The sequence below is a fragment of the Dermochelys coriacea genome, chromosome 12 (genome assembly GCF_009764565.3).
Source record: "Dermochelys coriacea isolate rDerCor1 chromosome 12, rDerCor1.pri.v4, whole genome shotgun sequence".
NCBI classification, from domain to species: domain Eukaryota; kingdom Metazoa; phylum Chordata; order Testudines; family Dermochelyidae; genus Dermochelys; species Dermochelys coriacea.
The window spans coordinates 43,854,951-43,875,435 of record NC_050079.1 but is presented as its reverse complement, the minus strand read 5'-3'; the positions used below and the strand labels follow the sequence as shown (position 1 = coordinate 43,875,435).

At 48.5% G+C, this 20,485-nt stretch overlaps 1 protein-coding gene across 4 annotated transcripts in view; it reads right to left on the bottom strand.

Moving 5' to 3' along the window:
- Positions 1–20,485, bottom strand: part of PHLPP2 (PH domain and leucine rich repeat protein phosphatase 2) — a 157,649-nt gene that overhangs the window by 90,753 nt on the left and 46,411 nt on the right. For 2 of the 4 annotated variants that reach the window (XM_043494744.1, XM_043494747.1), the window contains exons 6-7: positions 16,088–16,242; positions 11,415–11,471 (exon numbers count right to left, since the gene is read on the bottom strand). In XM_043494744.1, coding sequence (XP_043350679.1) covers positions 11,415–11,471; positions 16,088–16,242 — 212 coding nt within the window. The remainder of the gene's footprint in view (positions 1–11,414; positions 11,472–16,087; positions 16,243–20,485) is intronic. The other 2 variants (XM_038367803.2, XM_043494746.1) reach the window with 1 other exon arrangement.

Below are 20,485 nucleotides of genomic sequence, written 5' to 3'. Positions count from 1 at the left end.
ACCATTTCCATACATACGTAATCCTGGTAGAAGGTTTGCGGGTTTCCAGAAGCACCTGTCTCACCAAGTCCGAATAGGCGAGCTCAGCCTGGTTCAATCACGGATCCTCCAGACCATGAGATGCAGAGACTGAAGGTCTGGGTGGAGGAGATGACTGTGATTCTGTGAGATGAAGTGAGGAGTGAGAGGTAGATGCAACAGGGCCCAGATCGACAGATCCAAGAGAGTGGGTTACTAGCACTGGCGAGGCCAAGCTGGGGCCACCAGTATGATGTCCGTCTTGTTCCTAAGGACCTTGAGAAGCACTTTGTGAACCAGAGGAAAAGGCAGGAAGGCGTATAGTAACTGACCGGACCAGGGAATCAGAAAGGCATCTGCAATCGAGCCCGGGATATGACCCCGGAAGGAGCAGAAGGTTGGGCACTTCCTGTTGGTCTGCGTGGCGAACAGATCGATTCGGGGAAGCCCCCAGCTGCGGAAAATGGACTGGATAATGTCCGGACGAATTGACCATTCATGTGTAAGGAAGTATCTGCTCAAGTTGTCTGCCAGTACGTTCTGAATGCCCGGCAGGTATGAAGCTTGGAGAAAGATGGAGTGGGCTAGACAGAATTCCCATAGTGGAAGGGCTTCCTGACATAGAGGAGACGACTGGATTCCGCCTTGTTTGTTTAAATAAAACATGGCCGTGGTGTTGTCCATCAGCACCACTACACAATGGCCCTGCAAGCGGGACAGAAACGCTTGGCACACGAGTCGGATAGCCCTGACTTCTTTGATATTGATATGCAGGGCCAGTTCCTCTACTTGCCATAGACCCTGAGTCATCAGGCTTCCAAGACGTGCTCACCAGCTCAGTGCGGATGAGTCCATTACCAGGGTCAGAGTGGGCTGGGGAGGGTGGAATGGAACTCCAGGGCCCACCAAACACCAATGCAGGGAATCAAGGGTATGCCTCGGAATGGTGAGCACCATGTCCAAACTGTCACAGCCTGGGTGATGTACGGACGCCAGCCACACCTGTCGGGGCCTGAGTCGCAACCTGGCATGCTGCACCACGTAAGTGCAGTACGCCATGTGGCCCAGCAGCTTGAGACACTACCTCGCTGTGGTAGTAGGAAAACTGCAAAGACCGGCGATTATGTGTGCAAGGGCTAGATGTTGGGCCTCTGGAAGAAACGCTCTTGCTTGATTTGCATCCAGAACCACTCCGATAAATTCTATTGTTTGGGTCAGAGCGAGAACCGACTTGTTGACATTGAGAATGATGCCCAAGCGTGTCTCTGACCAATTGCACCTATGATTCTACATGCTGGCTGGACCAGCCTCATATGAACCAGTCGTCTAGGTACGGATAGACATGCACGTGATGGCAGCGAAGGAAGGCTGCGACGACCACCACACATTTGGTGAAGACATGAGGAGCCATGCACAGGCCGAATGGGAGGGCTGTGAACTGATAATGCATCTTGTTCACCACAAAGCAAAGAAAACATCTGTGAGATGGAGTGATTGAGATGTGAAAATAGGCATCCTTCGTATCGAGGATGGCATACCAGTCTCCAGGATTCAGTGAGGGAATGATCGTGCCCAAGGACACCATGCGGAACTTCAAGTTGACGATGTACTTGTTGAGCTCCCTGGGTCCAGAATGGTCCATAGGCCTTTTTTGCCTTAGGGACGAGGAAGTAATGTGAGTAGAAACCCTTGCCTCTGAGCTCCTGAGGCTCCTCCTCCACAGCTCCTAGAGCGAGGAGGGACTCGACCTCCTGAATAAGGAGTTGCTCGTGAGAGGGGTCCCTGAAGAGGGATGGGCAAGGGGGGGGTGGGAGGGCGGGAAGGAACAGAAGTTGATAGAATATCCCGTCTCTACCGTGCGGAAGACCCATCAGTCCGATGTAATAAGGGACCATGCACAGTAGAAGTGGGACAGACGATTCAGAAAGGGAGGATAGCTGGCCGGGTTGTGGACTGGTAATCCATCCTTGTGCATATCTTCAAAAGGTGTGCTTAGGGACCGGAGGGGGCTTGGATTGTCCATGGCCCTGCCCAGGATGGGGGCGCGATGGCCTGCGCTGAGAGTATCTGCTCCTCCTGCGGGAGAAGTCTTGCCTGGGTCTAGCGAGGACGGATCGCTGCTGGGTGGGCTGTGGCTTGAATGGCTTTCTCTGAGTTGCCAGGATATGCATGCCTAAAAACTTAATGGTATTATGTGAATCTTTCAGGCTATGCAGTCTCGAATTGGTCTGTTCGGTGAATAGGCCTTGACCGTCGAACGGGAGGTCCTGGATCATCTGCTGGACTTCTGGTGGGAGGCCCAAGGATTGGAGCCAGGCATTAAGTCGCATGGCAATGCCAGACGCCAGTGTCTGCGTCATCCAGGGAGCCTTGAAGAGAAGTCTGGGCCACTAGTCTGCCCACCTCAGCAACAGCCCCCAGCTCTGTGCATGAATCAGATGGGAGAAGCTCCTGGAACTTCTGAATAGCAGACCAAGAATTGTAATTGTATCTGCTAAGGATCGCGAGTTGATTAGCGATCCGAAGGGAAAGGCCACCCATGGAATAAACCTTTCTCCCAAAGAGATCCAGACGTTTTGCACCCCTTGATTTAGGGGCAGGCTCCTGCTGACCCTGCCTTTCTCTCTCATTTACCGCATCTACCACCAGGGAGCATGGGGGCGGAGGTGGGGGTGTGTGTGTGAAAAGGTATTCATACCCCTTAGTGGGGACAAAGTACTTCCTTTCAGGTCCCTTGGCCGTGGGGGGAATGGACGCCGGAGTTTGCCAGATTGTTTTGGCATTAGACTGAATAGTTTTAACAACTGGTAAGGCTACTCTAGAAGGCCCTTCTGGTGTCAGGATGTCCACCATAGGGTCCTCTTCTTCTACAACCTCCTCCACTTGGAGGTTCATGTTCAGGGCCATCCATCGGAGGAGTTCTTGCAGTGCCCTGAACTCCATGGGAGGTGGGCTGGATGTGGACGTACCCGCCACAGCCTCGTCAGGAGAAGACAAGGAGAATGCGACCGGCATGGCTGGGTCCGAAACAGTCCCTTGGTCTGTTGTGTCCGGTTCCTCCTGAGCAGCAGGAGTAGCCTCCACCGGGGGTGGGGCTGGTTCCCAAGTTTGTGTGGGGTCTGGAGGAGGCACGGCTGAGAGTTGCCTCAGGAAGGCAGGACGCTGAATGTAGCGGCAGAAGGACAGCGGCGGTGGGAGGGCGCCCTGGGCCTGGTGGTACGTCCCGGGGGTCCAGAACTGCCACTGGAGTTGCCAGTGGGGTACTAAGGTGTCCTGTCCGAGGCTGCCCAGGCCTGATCAGGGTACATCCGAAGCTCCTGATGCCCTAACCGACCTAAGGGAGGGAGACTGGGAGCGGGGCGGCCAAGGAAGGGAGGTGTTCGAGTGCACCAAGGAAGGTTTCGCGTCCCCTGATGGGTAAGATGGGTACCGCGAGGAATGGCGACATCCGGGCGGCAACCGGTGCCATTGTGGAGAGTGGTACCGTGGGGTCGACACGTGCCAAGAAGTTGGACCTAGCCTCAATGGGGAGCAGCGTTGAGAGAGCAACTGCGACCGGTGCTGTGTCAGAGAGCGGTGCCATGCCAGAGACCGGTACCACGATAAAGAATGGTGCCGCGCCAGAGATCTGCGCTGTGCCAGAGAGCGGCAACTTGGAGAGGTGTGGTGCCATGACGGAGAGGGGTGTATGGAATGATGACGATCTAAGCGAGAGTGCTGAGGGAATTGGCGGCTGTGATTGCAGAGCCCTTGGCCATTATCTTTGAAAACTCGTGGCGAACGGGGGAAGTCCCGGATGACTGGAAAAAGGCTAATGTAGTGCCCATCTTTAAAAAAGGGAAGAAGGAGGATCCTGGGAACTACAGGCCGGTCAGCCTCACCTCAGTCCCTGGAAAAATCATGGAGCAGGTCCTCAAAGAATCAATCCTGAAGCACTTAGAGGAGAGGAAAGTGATCAGGAACAGTCAGCATGGATTCACCAAGGGAAGGTCATGCCTGACTAATCTAATCGCCTTTTATGATGAGATTACTGGTTCTGTGGATGAAGGGAAAGCAGTGGATGTATTGTTTCTTGACTTTAGCAAAGCTTTTGACACGGTCTCCCACAGCATTCTTGTCAGCAAGTTAAGGAAGTATGGGCTGGATGAATGCACTATAAGGTGGGTAGAAAGCTGGCTAGATTGTCGGGCTCAACGGGTAGTGATCAATGGCTCCATGTCTAGTTGGCAGCCGGTGTCAAGTGGAGTGCCCCAGGGGTCGGTCCTGGGGCCCGTTTTGTTCAATATCTTCATAAATGATCTGGAGGATGGTGTGGATTGCACTCTCAGCAAATTTGCGGATGATACTAAACTGGGAGGAGTGGTAGATACGCTGGAGGGGAGGGATAGGATACAGAAGGACCTAGACAAATTGGAGGATTGGGCCAAAAGAAATCTAATGAGGTTCAATAAGGATAAATGCAGGGTCCTGCACTTAGGATGGAAGAATCCAATGCACCGCTACAGACTAGGGACCGAATGGCTCGGCAGCAGTTCTGCGGAAAAGGACCTAGGGGTGACAGTGGACGAGAAGCTGGATATGAGTCAGCAGTGTGCCCTTGTTGCCAAGAAGGCCAATGGCATTTTGGGTTGTATAAGTAGGGGCATAGCGAGCAGATCGAGGGACGTGATCGTTCCCCTCTATTCGACACTGGTGAGGCCTCATCTGGAGTACTGTGTCCAGTTTTGGGCCCCACACTACAGGAAGGATGTGGATAAATTGGAAAGAGTACAACGAAGGGCAACAAAAATGATTAGGGGTCTAGAGCACATGACTTATGAGGAGAGGCTGAGGGAGCTGGGATTGTTTAGTCTGCAGAAGAGAAGAATGAGGGGGGATTTGATAGCTGCTTTCAACTACCTGAAAGGGGGTTTCAAAGAGGATGGCTCTAGACTGTTCTCAATGGTAGCAGATGACAGAACGAGGAGTAATGGTCTCAAGTTGCAATGGGGGAGGTTTAGATTGGATATTAGGAAAAACTTTTTCACTAAGAGGGTGGTGAAACACTGGAATGCGTTACCTAGGGAGGTGGTAGAATCTCCTTCCTTAGAGGTTTTTAAGGTCAGGCTTGACAAAGCCCTAGCTGGGATGATTTAACTGGGACTTGGTCCTGCTTTGAGCAGGGGGTTGGACTAGATGACCTTCTGGGGTCCCTTCCAACCCTGATATTCTATGATTCTATGATTCTAAGCGGTGCCGCTAGGTCTCAGACCATGACCTAGACCATGAGAGGGACCCTGAATTATCAGCCGACGACCACCTCAAGCAGGAATGGCTCCGAGGATTGGGGCTGCGAGACCAGGGCCATGAGTCAGACCAGTGCCATGAGTCAGACTGGCATGTAGCATACATGCTGTGCCGGGTCTCAGAATGGCGCAGGGACTCAGAGCGGCACGGTGATGCTGGTCTGGGGGCAGATGGCCCAAACATTGCTGGTTTGCCCGTTGACGATGCCGGGGCTTGAGTTGGTGGAGGCCTTGAGATCGGGGACACAGCTGCAGTCATCTCAATGAGCCCTCTAGTGGCCTCAAAAGTGTCTAGAGTGGAGGGCAGCATGACCTCCTCCACCTGCAGCTGCAGGGGGTCCAGCAGTGCGGGGCTGCCCAGGGGACTGAGGGCCTGTGTGGGCTGAGGCCTACTGGACGCTCTGTCAGTCTTACGGGTATGGTCCGCACCGTGTCCTGCCAGGGCCGCGGTGTTTGCTTCAAGCCTCTGAGGAGGTCCTCCCATGGCCTGCTTTTTACGGGCAGCCGGGGAGTGAGAGCAGTTCCGGGGGGAGCATTTCTGGGCCCCGGGAGATCACCGGCCCCTAGGAGGGCATGCCGAGTCCTTTTGCGGTGCTGTAGACAGCACTGCTGGAGGAACGCTCTGCACTGAGGCACTCGGGCGGAGAGCAGACTCCATGAGTTGTTTCAGGCGAATGTCCCTCTCCTTTCTGGTACAGGGTTTAATACAAATAATAATTAATCACCAATTTGTAAAATTGAATCACAACTTCCAAAGGACAAAAGGCTGAGGATACCCAGACATTCTCATGCAGTGACATTTGCATGTTTGGCTTCAGATCCACCTCCTGAAGTTCAACAGGTACCTCAGGATTCTTTGGACAACATGTAGCTTCGAAGGCAGCTCCCTGGAAACTGGAAAGGTAGACAGATCTGGTTGCATCAGAGCCAATGCATGTGATTTGCTTTGCCCCCTTAGAGAGGAAGGTTTTATTTATATAGATTCATCTATTTGGGTGATGGAAAGTAAGACCATCTGGCTCATGGTGGTATGTCCTAGTCTTGCCTGTATCCCAGTGTCAAAATTTCTATTATAATACACTAGTGGGTAAGAATATTCCCTTAGTTTGGGGTGGCCAATCTGAGCCTGAGCCTGAGAAGGAGCCAGAATTTAACAATGTACATTGCCAAAGAGCCACAGTAATACGTCAGCAGCCCCCCATCAGCTCCCCCACCCCGCTCCCAGCGCCTCCCACCCACCGGCAGCCCCATCAATCGGCGCCTCCCCCTCCCTCCCCACATCTCCCGATCAACTGTTTCGTGGCATGCAAGAGGCTCAGAGGGGGAGGAGGGAGGGCACTGCAGGCACAGGTGAGAGGGCGAGAAGAGGTGGAATGGGGGCAGGGCCTGTCACAGAGCCAGGGGTTGAGCAGTGAGCATCCCCAGCACCTTGGGAAGCTGGCACCTGTAGCTCCAGCCCCGGAGTCAGTGCCCATACAAGTAGCCGCATATTCACTTCTGAAGAGCCACATGTGGCTCCGGAGCCACAGTTTGGCCACCCCTCCCTTAGTCTATGTCAGTGGATCTCAAATGTATTTGATCATGCCCCACTTCTTTGTGTCTATAGTAGTTTATGCCCAATAAAAGAAACAAAACTAAACTTGCAACTCACTAAATATTAAAAAGTAGGGCAACCATTCATTGTAATAAAGCAAAAGCAAACTTTGATGGTGGTTGATGCTTACAATTAAATGTGCACACCGCATCATAGCAAATGGATTAACATACAAATAGCAACAACTTTGTATCATGCTATGTAAACTTAACAGAAATCTGTCAAAATACACAGTGCCATCTGAGGAGCTGATATATCTGTAGGAATCAGCTTTGCTAGTTAATTCATTGCTGTAGGTAAAATGTGTGCAGTAAGTTTTTTTCCCCTTAAATCCTCACATCCCCCCCAGAATACATTCTGTGCCCCACCCCCAGTTTGAGAACCTCTGGTCAATATAATCTGTATCTAGTATCTCTATAATGTTCTCTGGTGGAGGATTCTCTGCTCCTTGAAGTCTTTAAATCACAATTTGAGGACTTCAATAGCTCAGACATAGGTGAGAGGTTTTTCGCAGGAGTGGGTGGGTGAGATTCTGTGGCCTGTGTTGTGCAGGAGGTCAGACTAGATGATCATAACGGTACCTTCTGACCTTAATATCTATGAATCTGCCTTGCAAGAGGGGAATAGGATAGCAAAATGTCAGGTCTATCTTGGCCTAAAACATCTGACTACAAATTCAACTGTGAATCAGATGCAGCAGCAAGTCCTGGAGCCTCTTCTAATGCTCCTTGCTAGCACTTGAAGTAAAGTTGCTGCATATGGAACAGTGTGACAGAGAATGGCCTTCTCCCAAGCAGGCTGGACACCAAACATGGTCATCTGAAGCAGCGAACACAGTAGAACAAGCTGAGCTCCCCTGAAATCCTGCTCTCTTCCTTTGCGGTTCCTTTGTGGGATTTGCAGATCCATGCCAAGGAACAGGATACAATCAATTAATGTATTAAATATAAAAATGAAAGAAAGTATTGCAATAAATGAAATAATCAAACTAAGCCTAAACTTTAACTTAATAAACTAAGAAACTGTCAAAAGCTCTGGGTCTTGATAGACCAATCCAAGTCAGATTGAACAAGCAGGGTCCTGGTCTGTTCTAAACTGCGGCTGGAAGGAACTTAGATGGCTGGAGTGCTCTGCATCCTTTTTACAGCCTTGTCTTTAGAACATTCAGTAACAGTGAGGGGAAAACAGGAGGGGGTACGAGAGCACTTAATGGACACTGCTACAAGAATGTTTCACCATCCAAGCTGCACTGCCCATGCAGCCCATAAGTGGCAATCTGCACAGACCATTCAAAGAACACCACAAATATGCACTTCTAGTGTAGATGAGGCTGTTGTAATTTTAACATATGTTAGCTGGCCAAGGTAAACTTGACACATGTTAGCTGTATAAGCTCCCAGCATGGTTTATTTACAGATTACCTCTACTTGCTAACACATGCTAAAAATACATCTTTTTCACTGGTGAAGACAAAGCCTGAGAGACTGGCACAAAGAAGGAAGACTCTCTAGAAATGACAGGTTTCAGAGTAGCAGCCGTGTTAGTCTGTATCCGCAAAAAGAAAAGGAGGACTTGTGGCACCTTAGAGACTAACAAATTTATTTGAGCATAAGCTTTCGTGAGCTACAGCTCACTTCATCGGATGATTCAGTGGAAAATACAGTGAGGAAATTTATATACATAGAGAACATGAAACAATGGGTGTTACCATACACACTGTAACCAGAGTGATCACTTAAGGTGAGCTGTTACCAGCAGGAGAGTGGGGTGGGGGGTGGGGAGGGAGAACCTTTTGTAGTGATAATCAAGGTGGGCCATTTCCAGCAGTTGACAAGAACGTCTGAGGAACAGGGAGGGGGGTGGAGGGGGAATAAACAAGGGGAAATAGTTTTACTTTGTGTAATGACCCATCCACTCCCAGTCTCTATTCAAGCCTAAGTTAACTGTATCCAGTTTGCAAATTAATTCCAATTCAGCAGTCTCTCGTTGGAGTCGGTTTATGAAGTTTTTTTGTTGAAGAATTACCACTTTTAGGTCTGTAATTGAGTGATCAAAGAGACTGAAGTGTTCTCCAACTGGTTTTTGAATGTTATAATTCTTGACGTCTGATTTGTGTCCATTTATTCTTTTACATAGAGACTGTCCAGTTGAACAATGTTCATGGCAGAGGAGCATTGCTGGCACATGATGGCATATATCACATTGGTAGATGTGCAGGTGAACGAGCCTCTGCTAGTGTGGTTGATGTGATTAGGCTCTATGATGGTGTCCCCTGAATAGATATGTGGACACAGTTGGCAGCTGGCTTTGTTGCAAGGATAGGTTCCTGGGTTAGTGGTTCTATTGTGTGGTGGGTGGTTGGTGGTGAGTATTTGCTTCAGGTTGGGGGGCTGTCTGTAAGCAAGGACTGGCCTGTCTCCCAAGATCTGTGAGAGTGATGGGTCATTCTTCAGGATAGGTTGTAGATCCTTGATGATGCGTTGGAGAGGTTTTAGTTGGGGGCTGAAGGTGATGGCTAGTGGCGTTCTGTTATTTTCTTTGTTGGGCCTGTCCTGTAGTAGGTGACTTCTGGGTACTCTTCTGGCTCTGTCAATCTGTTTCTTCACTTCAGCAGCACTCTAGAAATGGAAAGCTAATACCCTACTATAACTAAGCGGAAGAGGTACCTACCCAGCACAAGAATAGATGCACCATACAAACTGTTTCTTTTGTTTTATTTGGATCTTTTTGCTGTATTGTTACTAAATCTTGTTTTTAAAACTCTTAGGGAATTTGACATACACTGCCTCAGAGAGTTAAAACATTCCAGCTCTAACAAGAGACTCCCATGCCCAACATTCTGCCTCAAAGGTATAGACTAAGGACTCCTCTTCCATAAGGTGCTGCTCCCACCCAGGGACCAGGAAAACAGCATCTTGAAAGCTGCTCAAGAAGTTTCATTATTCTAATGTCATGGTTTCTAGTTCTTTTCTCACTTTTCAAATACTAAAACAGACCCTGAAAGGTCTGAAAGGACCATTACAGTTTTTCCAGCAAGAGAACCTACTGCAGTAACTCTTCGCTTAACGTTGTAGATATGTTCCTGAAAAATACAACTTTAAGCGAATCCAATTTCCCCATAAGAATTAATGTAAATGGGGGGGGTTAGGTTCCAAGGAAATTTTTTTTTTGCCAGACAAAAGATTAATATATATATATATATATATATTTATATATATATATATATATACACACACACAGTATAAGTTTTAAACAAACAATTTAATACTGTACACGGCAATGATGATTGTGAAGCTTGGTTGAGGTGGTGGAGTCAGAGGATAGGTTATTTCCCAGGGAATGCCTTACTGCTAAATGATGAATTAGCAATTCGTTGAGCCCTCAAGGGTTAACTCATTGTTCTTAATGTAGCCTCACATTCTACAAGGCAGCACGAATGGAAGGAGGGGAGACAGCATGGCAGACAGACACACACCCTGTGTGTGAGAGAGAGAGATGCACATTTCCCCTTTAACAAGAAAAGGAGTATTTGTGGCACCTTAGAGACTAACAAATTTATTTGAGCGTAAGCTTTCGTGACCTACAGCTCACTTCATTGGATGCATGCAGTGGAAAAAAAGTTGTGCAATGCTCCCTTATGTCATTTTTTTCCACTGCATGCATCCAATGAAGTGAGCTATAGCTCACGAAAGCTTATACTCAAATAAATTTGTTAGTCTCCAAGGTGCCACAAGTACTCCTGTTCTTTTTGCCTTACAGACTAACATGGCTGCTACTCTGAAACATTTCCCCTTTAAGTAGGCTGACACCCCTCTTAAGTATACTACTTTGTTAAGTTAATCAGCAAGCTGAGACTGCAGCAACTGCTGCCAGGAAGCTCCCTCCCTCCTGAGCCAGTCATATGTGTCCCCACCCTGTCATGTGTGTCCCCTGCTCTATGGAGATGGGCTAAGCGGGGTGCAGGAGCAGGGGGGAGGGTGACACACTGACATTAGCCCCCCTCTCCTTCCCCGCTCCCCCCACCCAGCAGGAGGCTCTGGAGAACAGCTCCAAGGCAGAGTGCAGGAGCAGCACATGGCAGTGGGGGGAGGGACAGCTGAACAGCCGGCAACTGATAGCCTGCTGGGCGGCTGCTGCACAGGGAACTTAGGGGAGCAGGGAGCTGATGTGGGGGGGCTGATCCACCCTGGTTCCAAACCCCCACCAGCTCGCTGCAATGGAATGCTCTTCCTGCAAGTAGTGGACAAAGCAGGCGGCTGCCAAATGACATAAGGGAGCATTGCACAACTTTAAAAGAACATGTTCCCTAATTGATCAGCAACGTAACAAAACAACGTTAACCAGGATGACTTTAAGAGAGGAGTTACTGTATTATCACAGCAACTAAGCAGGTAGGAAACCAAGATAAGCTTAGAAATAGAAGAACCTGGATAATAAACTAGACTCTAGCCCTTGATGAAATTGCACCAAAATAGCATAGTAAAGGTATATTTTTTCACCTATATATATATGGTCACCTGAATATTTCATTGCTCTGCAGGAGGAGGGAGACAAAATACCATGGAGATGGGCACCTAAAAAAATCAGATTTTCATGAAAAGACGGTTACTCACCTTTGTAACTGTTCTTTGAGAGGTGTTGCTCATATCCATTCCAATTAGGTGTGCGCATGCCACGTGCACCATCGTCGGAGAAATTTTTACCCTAGCAACACCTGGTGAGTTGGCTGTGGAGCCCCCTGGAGTGGCTCCTCTATGGCGCTGGATATATACCCTAGCTGACCCAGCGCCCCCTCAGTTCCTTCTTGCTGGCTACTCCAACAGAGGGGAAGAAGGGCGGGTTTGGAATGGATATGAGCAACACATCTCGAAGAACAACAGTTACAAAGGTGAGTAACCGTCTTTTCTTCAAGTGCTTGCTCATATCAATTCCAATTAGATGACTCCCAAGCCTTACCTAGGCAGTGGGGTCGGAGTGAGATATCGCTGAGTGCAGCATCGCTGAACCAAATGCAGCATCGTCTCTGGACTGCTGGACTATTGCATAGTGAGAGGCAAACATATGCATTGAAGACAAAGTGGCAGCTTTACAAATTTCCTGTATTGGAACCTGTGCCAGGAAAGCAGCCGATGAAGCTTGGGCCCTTGTGGAATGGGCGGTGAGGTGTGTGGCCAGGACGTCAGCCAGGTCGTAACAAGCATGGATACCGGACGTGATTCAAGAGGAGATACGCTGTGAGGAGACCGGGAGGCCTCTCATCCCATCAGCCACAGCAACAAATAGCTGGGTCGTCTTTCTGAATGGCTTCGTACGTTCAACATAGAAAGCGAGGGCCCTACAAACATCAAGGAAGTGCAGCCGTTGCTCCCGCCGAGTAGCGTGTGGCTTTGGATAGAAGACCAGGAGGAAAATGTCCTGGTTGATGTGAAAAGTTGACACCACCTTGGGAAGAAAGGCAGGGTGAGGACAAAGCTGCACCTTGTCTTTATGGAAAACTGTGTACGGCAGTTCCGACGTGAGGGCTCTGAGTTCAGATATGTGCCTTGCTGAAGTGATGTCTACAAGGAAGGCTGTCTTCCAAGATAGGTAGAGAAGCGAGCAGGTGGCCATCGGCTCGAACGGGGGCCCCGTGAGTCTGGAAAGTACCAGGTTAAGGTCTCATGCTGGGACCGGTTGTCGCACCTGTGGGTAAAGACGGTCCAGTCCCTTAAGAAACCTACCGACCGTCGGGTTGGAGAAGACAGAACGACCATGTTCTCTGGGTGGAAAGCCGAGATGGCTGCCACGTGCACCCTAACAGATGATATCGCCAGATCCTGCTGGTTTAGGGATAGGAGATAGTCTAGGATGAGAGGCACTGATGCCTGCAAAGGGTGCGTGTCGCGCTGAGCACACCAGCAGGAGAAACGCTTCCATTTGGCCAGGTACCTGGCTCGAGTGGAGGGTTTTCTGCTACCTAGCAGTACCTGCTGCACTGAGTGTGAGCAGAGTAGCTCTGACTGAGTTAGCCATGCAGCATCCACACTGCGAGGTGGAGGGATTGCAGGTTGGGGTGACAGAGGCGGCCTTGGTCTTGTGAGATCAGGTCCGGCCAAAGCGGGAGTGGGATCAGAGCGTCTACCGGTAACTCCAGCAGCATGGTGTACCAGTGTTGCCTGGGCCACACTGGGGAGACCAGAATCATAGAATCATAGAATATCAGGGTTGGAAGGGACCCCAGAAGGTCATCTAGTCCAACCCCCTGCTCAAAGCAGGACCAAGTCCCAGTTAAATCATCCCAGCTAGGGCTTTGTCAAGCCTGACCTTAAAAACCTCTAAGGAAGGAGATTCTACCACCTCCCTAGGTAACGCATTCCAGTGTTTCACCACCCTCTTAGTGAAAAAGTTTTTCCTAATATCCAATCTAAACCTCCCCCATTGCAACTTGAGACCATTACTCCTCGTTCTGTCATCTGCTACCATTGAGAACAGTCTAGAGCCATCCTCTTTGAAACCCCCTTTCAGGTAGTTGAAAGCAGCTATCAAATCCCCCCTCATTCTTCTCTTCTCCAGACTAAACAATCCCAGCTCCCTCAGCCTCTCCTCATAAGTCATGTGCTCTAGACCCCTAATCATTTTCGTTGCCCTTCGTTGTACTCTTTCCAATTTATCCACATCCTTCCTGTAGTGTGGGGCCCAAAACTGGACACAGTACTCCAGATGAGGCCTCACCAGTGTCGAATAGAGGGGAACGATCACGTCCCTCGATCTGCTCGCTATGCCCCTACTTATACAACCCAAAATGCCATTGGCCTTCTTGGCAACAAGGGCACACTGCTGACATGCTCTGTCCCTACGTAACTTGAGCAGGACCTTGTGGACTAGTGGGAACAGAGGGAAGGTGTAGAACAGCTGGTCCTTCCACAGGATCAGGAAGGCGTCTGACAGCGAACCCGGGGAACTTCCCTGGAGAGAACAAAACATTTGGCACTTCTGATTGCTGCATGAGGCGAATGGGTCAACCTGGGAAAACCCCCACCTCAGGAAGATGGAGTGGATGACATCCAGACGAATCGACCACTCGTGAGACTGGAAGGACCTGCTGAGTGTGTTCTGGACCCCTGGGAGAAAGGACGCCATCGGAGGGATAGAGGGATATATAGAACTGCCATAGGTGAATGGCTTCCCGACAGAGGGAGGATGACCGGGCTCCCCCTTGCTTGTTGATGTAGAACATGGCCGTGGTGTTATCTGTGAGGACCGCCACACAACATCCATGTAGATGCTCCTGGAATGCCTGACACGCCAGGCGCACCACCATCAGTTCTCGTACATTGATGTGTAGAGATAGCTCAGCTGCAGTCCATAGACCCTGTGTTTGGAGGTCCCCGAGGTGGGTGCCCCATCCTAGGGATGAAGCATCTGTGACCAGGGACAAGGATGGTTGAGGGCATGAAATGGGACCCCTTTGCATACTGTCCTGGGATCCAACCACCAGCGGAGAGAGGTTAGGACCATTTCTGGGACGGTGACCACCATACTCAAACTGTCCCGAGCTGGACGATATACTGTTGACAGCAGGCCTGAAGTGGGCGGAGCCGCAGTCTGGCATGCCCAGTCACGTACGTGCAAGAGGCTATGTGCCCTAGAAGGCTCAGGCACGTTTTCACTGTTGAGGTTGGGAACCTTTGAAGGCTGCGCATGAGGTTCGCCAATGACTGGAAGCGGACATCCAGTAGGAGAGCTTGGGCCAGTCTGGAATCTAAGACTGCTCCAATGAACTCTATTCTCTAGGTTGGCTCTAGGGTCAACTTTTCGATGTTGAGCAGGAGGCCCAGCTGACGAAACATGGCTATGGTAACTTGAACGTGGGACTGCACATGTCCCCTGGTGCGACCCCGGATAAGCCAATCGTCGAGATACAGAAATACATGGATCCACTGCCGATGAAGGGAGGCTGCCACAACAGCCATACATTTGGTGAATATTCTGGGGGCGGTGGAAAGGCCAAAAGGAAGGACCGTGAACTGACAGTGTTCGCGGTTGATCAGACATGTAGGAAACGTCTGTGCACCGGATGAATCACTACGTGGAAGTACACGTCCTTCATGTCGAGGGCGGCGAACCAGTCTCCAGGGAAGGAATAACTATAACTACGGGAAAAAGAGAATGGTAGGGAAAGCGGAGAACAGCAAAGCCGTGCTTCACAATTCCAACGACTGTGACGGGCAGTAAGAAGGAACTGAGGGGGCGCTGGGTCGGCTGGGGTATATATCCAGCGCCAAAGAGGCACCACTCCAGGAAGCTCCACAGCCGACCCATTGGGTGTTGCTATGGTAAAAATTTCTCCAACAATCATGCACGCGGCGCGCTCACACCTAATGGGAATCGATATGAGCAAGCACTTGAAGAAGAACATAGCTATTTGATTATATTGCTGTAGGACACCTGTTGGCTTTCAATATTTCACAAAGTGACTGCCAGAACCCCCTGTTAGCAAGTAAAAGAATGCAGAGACCTGCAGGAAGAAAGACTGCCCCGCTCCATCCTTTACAACGGAGTCTGATTTATTTTGGGATTTGTTTTTAAATTTCTCTTATTTTTAGGTCTAATTGTGTCCCTACACTCTCCTACTTATCAGAGCTAGTTGTACCAGCATACAATCCATCATGCATCTCCCACTACCCAGTAAATGGATAATTACAAGTTCCCAGTGTAAAGCTGGAGTCTTGCAGACACTGCCAATTCTGAATTTGTGACAGCATTAAAGACTAATTAAAACAGGCTTCTTTTATACTTGCATTCCTTAGTACAAGCTTTTACTCATATTCTCCCTCAGCATTTGTTCTTATATCTAACAATGCTGTCAGACTGTTTAGTAAATGGCATTATAATCACCACCATATCTTCTCTATGTAATAGCATATCACCAGACAAGGTTCAGCACAATCATACTTAATGTGAAAGGAACATGTGGAAGAACAGCTTGTACATACTGTAAATTGCTGGAAGTTGAACAGTGAAATGGAGACAAAAATTATATTTCCTAGTCTTCATCACCTTGAGGTAGCCAGAATCAACCCAAAGACCAATCTCTTACCAGTATGCCAACTTCCCACAAGGACCATGGACCCTCAGTATGCTCCTGCCTCCTCGCCTGACTGTATATTCCAGTACCCCAAAATGTAACAGAAAATAGTTCTCTGCAGACCTGCAAAGAGAGTCCAGACCCCCTGATCCATCCAGTCGCATAAAGTTGTGTCGCAGGTTGAGGTAGGTGATGTCTTGACTGTAGAAGAGATGCTCAGGTACCTCCTCAAGGCTATAACAAGACAGATCAACTGTGCTGAGTCGCTGAGACACCACCTGAAAAAAAGAAAAGGGCAACAGAGTTACAGCTACTTTTACAATTTTCTTTCCAGTTCAATTCAATGAAAGTTTATTGGCAGGACAAGCTAGACAAGTGCTAACAAAGCACAAGAAAATGAAACCCCTCAGGTATCTATCAGGGACAGGTTTACAAACGGTGTTTAGGATTTGATCCCAGGCTTGTATGTTGCTACTGCTCATTCCTGTTGGCAGGCACATACACAAGCATGGAGAAGGGCACAGGAAAGGGACTGCTCTGACTTGCATACATTTTTTGATTCAGAATACCAGCCAACCTAAACTGCAGGGGAAATCCAGGGTGAGATAAATATCTAACTTATCTTAGGCTTTAGTGCGGCTGCCTGTCAGCATAATATCTGAGCACCTTCAACATCAGACAGAATGGAAACAGTGAGTACCCAGTAGGGTTTCTTTGCCAGAGGATGTTGTGAAGGCCAAGATTATAAGAGGGTTCAAAAAGAACTAGACAAGTTCATGGAGGATAGATCCATCAAGGGCTATTAGCCAAGATGGGCAGGATGATGTCCCTAGCCTCTGTTTGCCAGAAGCTGGGAATGGGCCACAGGGGATGGATCACTTGATTATTGTGTTCTGTTCATTCCCTCTGAAGCACCTGGCATTGGCCACTGTCAGAAGACAAGATACTGGGCTAGATGACCCAATATGGCCATTCTTATGTTCTTCTGTTTGCTTGTTTTTGGAGTGTTGTGAATGTCATTTTTTTTATGCTGGAAAGGTACTATCAGAGAAAAAGGTTTTGCAATATTTCCAAGAGATGCTCAGACCCTGAAAACAATCAGTCTCCTTTGGACGTTCATTCTGTAGCCATATCCCTTTGACTCAGAGTACTTTGTCCCGAGCACTCATGCGCTTCACTTTGGGCTTTGTGATCTGCACTGTCCCACAGGGGCAAAACTCTCTTGGCAGTTCAAAGATTGATATTTGGTGACTTATGTAGCTGGGTGTAACAAGGCACTGGTCCTGGGATACACATGCACTCATTCCAAGACTGGCCCCCTTTTACAGAATTGCTTTTCAAGTGAGGGGTCTGAGGGAATAGGAAGGTCATGTGGCTATGTAAAAGGGCATGCTGAGAGATATAAGGGCAGCTTGTGTTCTGTTAGGAAGACGCCAATGAAATCAGGAACAAAATTGTATAAACAATTTTCCACAGTTCCCAGGCAGAGGGAAAAGAACCTGCAGGGAGGAGAAGCCTGCTGGGAAGGTGGTGGCCAGACTAGATGATCTCAGTTCTCCCTTCTAGCCTTGGATTCTATGACTATGAAAAAAACCTCATCTGAGAGATTTGCTGGAAGAAAATCTCAGCTGGGACAGGATTATAAAGGACCAGGAAGCTCTGGAAAGAGGACAAAACCCTGGTAAACAACTGGAAGGACTACTGAGCACAGGAAAAGTCTAAAAGGAATTGGTGAGCCTGGAAAAGCAGGGTGGGCTGTTATTTTGAGAATAAACCAGACCCCATAAGGCGAAAGTAATTTAAAAGCACCAACTAAGGTGGTTTGACTAGCGGGAGAGGGAGAAAGGAGCTAAACTGAGGCAGCAGATAGGTCCAGTACTGACAAGCCCCTACTACACTGGGGAACAATCTGTTAACTGCTTTGACAATTGCAACCTCTGCCTTAAACTGGCAATGGAAGCAAACTGGAAGCCAATGGAAGAGGCAGACAGCTGCACTCTGTATCAGCTGCAGTTTCTGCATTATTTTCACAAATTATTATTCTAGATAAGAGCAAAGTTTTTAGTAGTGAAAACATGTATACTTTGGCCTATATGGTGGAAGCCATACACTTTACACAAGAAGCCTTTGTTAGCATTCAGAACAATCAATGCAAAGAACAACAAATGCAAGCCAAACACATAGAAAATCTAGCATGGAGAAATGGGATATTTTATACAGCCAAAGCAAATATAAGACATTATCTCTTAACCTGTATTTCACATCAGAAGCTCTTACTATCTAAGTCCTGAGTTAGCACAGTCCACCAATCACCAATAAACATGCTATGTAGTACACAGGAATCATCATAGTGGATCAGTCCAGTGCTCCGTCTAGTCCAGAATCCTATCTTTGACAGTGGAAAATACGTTTCAGATGAAGGTGCAAGAAACCCTCTAAGAGAAACATCACCTGGCAGTTAAAGACTGGTTCATGCACTGAAACTTGATGATTTACATCCTATTTTTTAATCCTACCTAATTGGATGTCCTTACTACCTGTATAACATCTGCTCTTTGTTGAATCCCGCTAAACTCTTGGCTTTTGTTTAAACAAAAATGTATTTCCTTAGATTAGATTTAAATTTATTGCTTTCAGTGTCACTGAATGTCATCCCCCCCATTCTCCCCCCCGGTTCTCGTAGTCTGAAAAATGATCAATAAGAGCGCCTTCAGGTCTCTAATAATTTTCATCCTTTTCTCTGGCTATTTCTGGTATATCACTAGTTCCCCCACTGCCACCTAGGATTGAGTTTGGGCTTCACATTGGGATCACTTGCTCCAAAGTCCTCTTGCCCAGACAATGGTAAGGTCAACTCTAGGACCTCCTGAGTCTCAGGACCGATTCCACTAGGGTGTGGCACTAGTGAAGCATAAAAACAGAAAAGCAGAGCAGGCTTCCCCACTAGGGGTCCAGGAAGAATATAATGACAAAGTCACTCTAAGGAGGTGCTGAGAAGGTGAGAGCCACTGGAACCTGACTCACTACCAAAGCCTGGAACAAAAGGAACAGGTGATTCTGTAACAGCCAATATCAGGGGCTAAGACCAGATAACTGCACACCCAATATGAAGGACACAGTGGATGCCAATGTGCCCAGTGACGAAGAGTTCAGTGCTGAAGGTTCTGATGCAGAGATCTCCAATGCCAGGAGTACTGAAGTCAAGAGACGCAATACAAAACACAAGTCTGATATAGCCAATACTAAATGAGTCTGTGCCGATGCACCTTAAGTATCTGATACCCAAAAACCCAAAAATGAAGAGGGTCTCAGACACCCAGGTTGGCACAGCACCGAGTTGTGAGATTCATGCTAATTTTTTCTGCTTCTTCCTTACTTGCAAGGAGAGAAAATTATGCCAGAATTGCAATCCCTTCAGGATTTAATGGGCCTGCCCCATGAACAGGATGTTGAAGTGAAGCTCAACACTGAAGCTAGCCCCTTCTGACTCTGCTCTGATGTGGAATAAGCATGTGGACCTGAACAGAATCCACCTCTTCCGGTCGTATTTGGATTCTGTGCTAACTCAAATCCATCAGAGAGGCTCTCTGTGAGTCTAGCACATTGTTCAGGTGGATGCAGCCAAGGCAGTGGGAAGGACTTATAGCCCTGGTCTACACTAGGTGTTGAGGTCGAATTTAGCAGCGTTAAATCGATTTAACCCTGCACCCGTCCACATGACAAAGCCCTTTTTTTCGACTTAAAGGGCTCTTAAAATCGATTTCCTTACTCCACCCCCAACAAGGGGATTAGCGCTGAAATTGGTTTTGCTGGGTCGAATTTGGGGTACTGTGGATGCAATTAGATGGTATTGGCCTCTGGGAGCTATCCCAGAGTGCTCCATTGTGACCGCTCTGGACAGCACGCTCAACTCAGATGCACTGACCAGGTAGACAGGAAAAGGCCCACAAACTTTTGAATTTCAATTTCCTGTTTGGCCAGTGTGGCAAGCTACGGGTGACCATGCAGAGCTCATCAGGAGAGGTGACCATGCAGAGCTCATCAGCAGAGGTGACTATGATGGAGTCCCAGAATCGCAAAAGAGCTCCAGCATGGACCGAAATGGAGGTACAGGATCTGATCGCTGTATGGGGAGAGGAATCCGTGCTATCAGAACTACGTTCCAGTTTTCAAAACGCCAAAACATTTGTCAAAATCCCCCAAGGCATGAAGGACAGAGCCCATAACAGGTACCCGAAGCAGTGCCGCGTGAAACTTAAGGAGCTGAGGCAAGCCTACCAGAAAACCAGAGAGGCCAACGGCCGCTCCAGGTCAGAGCCCTAAACATGCCGGTTCTATGATGAGCTGCATGCCATTTTAGGGGGTTCAGCCACCACTACCCCAGCCGTGTTGTTTGACTCCTTCAATGGAGATGGAGGCAACACGGAAGCAGGTTTTGGGGACAAGGAAGATGATGATGATGAGGTTGTAGATAGCTCACAGCAAACAAACGGAGAAACCGGTTTTCCTGACAGCCAGGAA